The sequence below is a fragment of the Kryptolebias marmoratus genome, linkage group LG17 (genome assembly GCF_001649575.2).
Source record: "Kryptolebias marmoratus isolate JLee-2015 linkage group LG17, ASM164957v2, whole genome shotgun sequence".
NCBI classification, from domain to species: domain Eukaryota; kingdom Metazoa; phylum Chordata; class Actinopteri; order Cyprinodontiformes; family Rivulidae; genus Kryptolebias; species Kryptolebias marmoratus.
In genome coordinates, this window is record NC_051446.1 from 722,946 (window position 1) to 728,945 (window position 6,000).

The 6,000-nt window shown below is 37.5% G+C and overlaps 1 protein-coding gene across 6 annotated transcripts in view; it reads left to right on the forward strand.

Moving 5' to 3' along the window:
- LOC108249877 (GRAM domain-containing protein 4) overlaps positions 1 to 6,000 on the forward strand; it is an 81,775-nt gene that overhangs the window by 15,312 nt on the left and 60,463 nt on the right. For all 6 annotated transcript variants that reach the window (XR_005234283.1, XR_005234284.1, XM_037980679.1 and 3 more), the window contains exons 8-9: positions 331 to 422; positions 2,969 to 3,060. Coding sequence is in view for 4 of the 6 variants with exons in the window: in XM_037980679.1 (XP_037836607.1) it covers positions 331 to 422; positions 2,969 to 3,060 (184 nt within the window). In the remaining 2 variants the exon portion in view is untranslated. The remainder of the gene's footprint in view (positions 1 to 330; positions 423 to 2,968; positions 3,061 to 6,000) is intronic.

A 6,000-nucleotide genomic window follows, 5' to 3' on the forward strand; every position in this document is an offset into this window, starting at 1 on the left:
TCCATTACACCAGCTAAGCATGCACTGTATATCCTAGCATTGCTTGCTCTTATGCAGACACAATTACCCCTCTGATATTGCAGCTCCATTTTATCACGTAATTGGGTGCCCACGCACATAGGTTCAGTGGAGTTTAATTCAGTGATGACCAAAGGAGTTTACTAATTACCAAATACGCCATACCTTTTTGAATAATTTTGGTGATATGATGTTCCGGGAGAAAAGTCTTTGATGAATCATTAATGAAAGGAACAACTGAACAGATGATATTTTCTTTGATGTGTTTGATTATCAATCACTGGTTTGTTGGTTTGTCTGATGTGTGTTTAGAAAGAGGCTTTAGACCTGTGACCAACTTCATGAGAAACCTCTCTGCCTTATCCAGCTGGTACTCTGTCTACACATCTGCCATCGCCTTTATTGTAAGTGCACATACACAGAAAGCAGTATCAGTACTTGGTGTTTCTCTAAACACACCCAACACAAACACCAAAAACTAAGAAACATGACAAATCAAACAAGCAAAAACAAGTAACAAAGAGTTGTTTTTTTTCTTCATGTACCTGGTTTTACCTTTTTAGGACCTTTTTCTGGTAAAATCATCTACCTCATTTTAGAGGTGAATTGAGTTTAGGTTGGGGTTAGGGCTGCACAATGTTAGAATAACTTGCAGTGTTCATTATTTTTGTTTAATATCACAGTAACAATATCACCTGCAATAAACCTACATTTTCCTCATTTCTCACTTTCTCTTCTGTCATCACCTTCATCTAAACCAGGTGGGCCAGTGAGAATCTGTTGAAAAGTATTCTCCCCTTAGTTGTTTTACCCTTTTTAATTGCTATTATAAACTAGGCAATATAAATTGGCCTTTGTGATAATTTTCTTTTTCAAAAAAACCTCTTTTATGACAAAGTGAAATCAAATTTCAACAATTAAATAAAAATATCATGTAAAATAAACAATGGCATAAATATTCACCCCCTATAAAGTGTCTTAATTCATCCATCCAGTTTCTTAACCAGCTTCTCCTTTCTGGGTTGCGGGCAGCTGGTGCCCATCTCCAGCAGTTAATGCAGAGAAAAGATTATTGAAAAGTGCAAGCCAGGGGATGGATCCAAAATAATTTCTAAGATCCTAAATGTCCCTGGGAATATCCAACCATCCGTCCATCACTGTGCAAGAGGCAGGGTACACCTTGGATAAGTCGCAAGTCCAACACAGGGACACATACTGTAGAGATACTGTCACTCACACCTAGGGACAATTTAGAGTTAACCAACCATGCATGTTTTTGGTCTGTGAGAGGAAACTGTAGTAGCCAAAGAAAACCCACCTATGACCTTTTTGATGTGAGGCGACAGCTCTAACAACTACGCCATCCTGCTGACCTCTGTTAAATCTATCATTAAGAGATGGAAGGAATATCAGACGTGTAAATCTACCAAGAGCAGGCTTTCGTCACAAACTGAGTAACCATGAAGGAGAATAGTGAGAGAGGCCACCAAGATACCTGTAACAACTCTTGAGGAGTTCCAAGCTTCAGCAGGTGACTCTACCTGAACAGAGAGAGCACAATGAACACCTTGTGCTCAGGATAAAAATCAAAGGCACATTTGCAGTGAAGATCAATAAAGCACAAAATGTCCCTGATTTATCTATGATGATGTGAGAGTTGTCCCTCTACACTTCATCTGTTAAAACCTGGAGCTGGCTGTGATGAAATTATTTTCTTTTTCTCTCTGTCCCTTCCGTGCCTTCTGTGTTTGTGACAGAAGGTCATGTTTTGAATGTGAAGTGAAGACAACAAAGAGTTCAAACTGTTTACACCTGCTGAACTTGATGGGTGTGTTTAAGCCGGCATACAATTAGTGCTTTTTGTTTTATTATTTGATGCTAAAAATGAACAAATAACAGGTGCAGATGGTGAGGGGAAAAAAAGAGCAAAAATGGGTTCTCCATAGTCTTGATTAATCAGGGCTGATAGACATCCTTGGATTGAAAAAAATGTATGAAAAATGTGAATGATTCTGTTACTTCCACACCAAGTTTTAGCTCAATGTCTGTTAAATTGGCTAAGTTTGATTAGTTGTGGCAGCCATCTTGAATGACTTGACTCTAAAATTTAATTAGTTGTATATGTATATCCAATAAATACTTTTGTGAACTTTCATTAAAATTCATAAACTGATTTATGAGATTTTTTACTAACAGACAGAGTTGAATCGAATAATTAATTATAATATGCCTTTGCAACGCTTCGCTGCTCGGGTCTAATGACAAAGTTTTTAAACATAAATCATGCAAGATCAGTTAGCACTTAGAGTATAAGATGGATCACTCGTAGCTACTAATGCACCAACTTGAGCTGGACATTTTTGTGTTTGCTAAGATTGTTTGTTGTGGCTGTCATCTTGAATTGGATAGACTTCAAAAGTTAATCCACTTGCATATATATATTCAATAATTACTTTGTGAAAGTTACATTAAAGTCTGTTTAGGGATCCATGAGATATTTTCTAACTGTACAGACAAGCAAAAAAACACACACACACAAACACACAGGCAAAAACATTAACCTGTTGGAGACAGGTGATTAATAACTGACACAAGGGTGACACTGTAAAAATCCACAATATAGCATTTACCTAAATTTCATTGAAACATTTGAAGTTTGATTTATTTTAAATGGTAAAATATACATTTTTAATTGTTCCTGGTCAGAGCTTGGTAAATTTGAGTTGTTTCTCAGAATATCTTCCAGATTCTGCCAACTGAGTGCATGCTGACTGGTAGTTCTGCATGGAAGGCACTGAATACTAATGAGCTTTTTATACAACTTCACTTCTTTAAAAAAAAAAAGAAAGAAATATCCCTTTAGGTCAGACTTCCTCAAAGTCTCTCTCTCTCTCTCTCTCTCTCTCTGTGTATGTGTGTGTGTTTGTGGGTGTGTATTCCTTCTCTGCAGGTTTATATGTATGCAGCATGGTATGGCTGGGCCATTCCTATGTTCCTGTTCCTCGCCATTCTCCGCCTCTCATTGAATTGCCTCATTTCCAGGTCAGTTCCTACCTGCATTCAACCCTCTACACAGTCAGAAATGGAACCAGGAACAAGACAGAGGTCTTGAGGATTTTCTGTAAAACCAGGTTCTTGCTTAAAACTAATTCAGTACTGTACAGACTCTCCTCTCCTTTATTTTTTTTTCAGTTATCTATTTGTCTAAATGAAAATAAGGGAACAAAAAAATTGTCCTATTTCAGAGTTTAACTTTCATTTAGTCAATGAGTGATAGTAATTTATTTTTTAAAAAGCTTCCAAACTAAATAGCTGGATTATCCATTTAATCTGCCAAATCAGGTTTACTGTTAAATCAACAGTAGGTGGTTAATTTCTATGAAACAACATTCAAATGTTAAAATGAGTATATTTAATTAGTGTAAATTTTATTTTACTTCATTGATTTTATTTATTTTCTATATGTGTGTAATTGAAAACTGAATCAGATTGCACCTAATCTCGGCCACTTACAGGCATAAATTAGTTTTGTGCCTGTTTCATTAAAAAAACAAACAAAACAAAACACAAAAGCCACTGAAATAACTTGAAACTAACAATAAAAGCAAAAAGGATGGTTCCCTGGAAAAGGTTTAAACTAATTTGCCCACAGGGACATGTTAAACTCATGTGTGTCCTGTAATCAGCATCACAGGTGTCTTCAGTCTTGTAATCAGTCAGTCTGCCGTCTGCCTGTTTAAAGGATACAAAGTAGTCACAGGGCTGTTTGGTATCATGGTGTGTACCACACTGAACATGGAGCACAGAAAGCTGAGGACAGAGCTGTCTCAGGAGCTTAGAAAGAAAATGATTGAGCAGCATGTTAAAGATAAAGACTATAAGACCATCTCCAAGCAGCTGGATGTTCCTGTGACTACTCATACTTGCCTTTTTTTTTTTTTTCTTCCTTCCGTTGTTCCTTATTTAGATTATCTATATATATTAGAAATTTTTACGTTGGCTGTTCAGAGGGCCTTGGTACTGTTAGTTAGAGTTCGTCCCTTAGTTTAGTTTAGTCATGTTTAGTTTATCTTAGCATCTCTCATGTTGGCTGTTTAGCGGGCCTTGGTAATGTTAGTACCTTAGTTTAGTTATGTTTAGACCTTAGTTAGTAATTGTTATGTCGGCCGTATAGGGGGTCTGGTACCATTTAGAAAGCTCGGTATCATTAGTTTAGCATTCTCATGTTTTAGATTATTTATCCAAACTGTACACTTAGTTTAGTTTATCTTGTTTAGCTTTTGTGTTTTATTGTGTTTAATTGTGTTTAATTGTGTTTAATTACTGCATTATCAAGTTCTGTAACGTTGTCTGTAATTTTGTTCTTGTGTTGTAAAGCACTTTGAGTCGCCTTGTGCTGAAAAGTGCTATATAAATAAATGTACCTACCTACCTACCTACAGCTGCTCAGATTATTCAGAAGGTTAAGGTCCACAGGACTGGAGAAAACCTCCCTGGATGTGGCTGCAGGAGGAAAACTGATGACAAATTAGTTATCATTTGTATTATCTCTTCAAAGAGCCCAGGATAACTTCCAAAGAGATTAGAGGTGAACTCCAAGGTTAATGTACCCCTGTGTCTGTTCTCATTATCTGTCACTGTTTGAATGAAAGTGGAGAAAGGAAAAAACAACAAAAGACAGAAACATCAAAGATGACATCACTGTTTAAAGAAAATCATAAAAAGACTGGAATTTGCCTAAATGCATCTTAACAAACCACAAACCTTTTGGGAGAATGCCCTTTGAACAGATGCGACAAAACTGGAGCTTTTTGGCAATAAGTCTCATCAGTTTCATGTTCACAGACTCAAGAAATGAACCCTGTACCCACAGTGAAACATGGAGGAGGCTCCGTTCTGTTCTGAGGCTGCTTTGCTGCATCTGATGAAGGGGGTCCTAAATCTGTTCAGGGTCCAATGAAATCTGAAGACTGTCAAGAAGTTCTGGAGCCAAATGAGCTGCTCAGTGTCAGAAGTGGCCTCTGAGCGCTGATCTAAATCCTGTTAAACATCTGTGGAAGGAGCTGAAACATCTGGAGAAGGAACCCTTCAAACTTGTGACAGATGGAGCAGTTTGTTCATGAGGAGTGGGACAAAATACCTGTGGACAGGAGCAGAAGTCTCAGAGAGAGACAGAAATCACTGACTGTACAGATTTCCTCAAAGGTCGTTCAACAAATTTAACCACTACCCTATAAAAATTCAGATAAAGGGTTAAGGGGTTCTGTCTAATTCAGTACTTAGCATTCACCTAAATTCTGAACAGTGTTTAAAACCTCCTCATTCTTTGATTCACTGTGGAATCTGGCGAGATGAACATAGAAACCCCTCTCAAACATCTCCAGATCTTATTACAACATTGTTGGGAGGGCTGGGCGATATGACCAAAAATTAATATTGCAATATTTTGAAGCTTTATCATGATACAGGATGTATATATCAATATTTTTAATCCACTTTTAATCACTGTATGAATGTTTATTTAACACTATTGTTTAATGCAAAAGAACAGTAGCCAACAGTCTTTATGGGTTACTTACCGTAGCTTAAAATAAATGCAGCAAATTCTGACCAGGTGCTTAAAAAATGACCAAAATCATTCAGGATGCGAGGTGGAGTGAGCTGTGGTGCGTTTAAAGACGATAGGAAATAAGGCTGCACAATATATCACAAATGTATTGTCATTGCAATATCAGTGAGTTCAGTATCAATATCTCAAAGAACTGCTTAGACAGCAATAAATCATAGACCGAAAGTTACAGTTGTAACTACGGTTCTATGAATCCCTTGATGACCGCCAGAGGCGGTGCTTCAAGCACTGAATGATCATTCTTGCGCATGCGCAGGTCGAGTACTAATCACGACAAAGTCACCTGTGACCTGCCGGTGACCCACGTGACTCTATATAGTCACGTGATGACCGGCACTCAATCCCTGAACCTT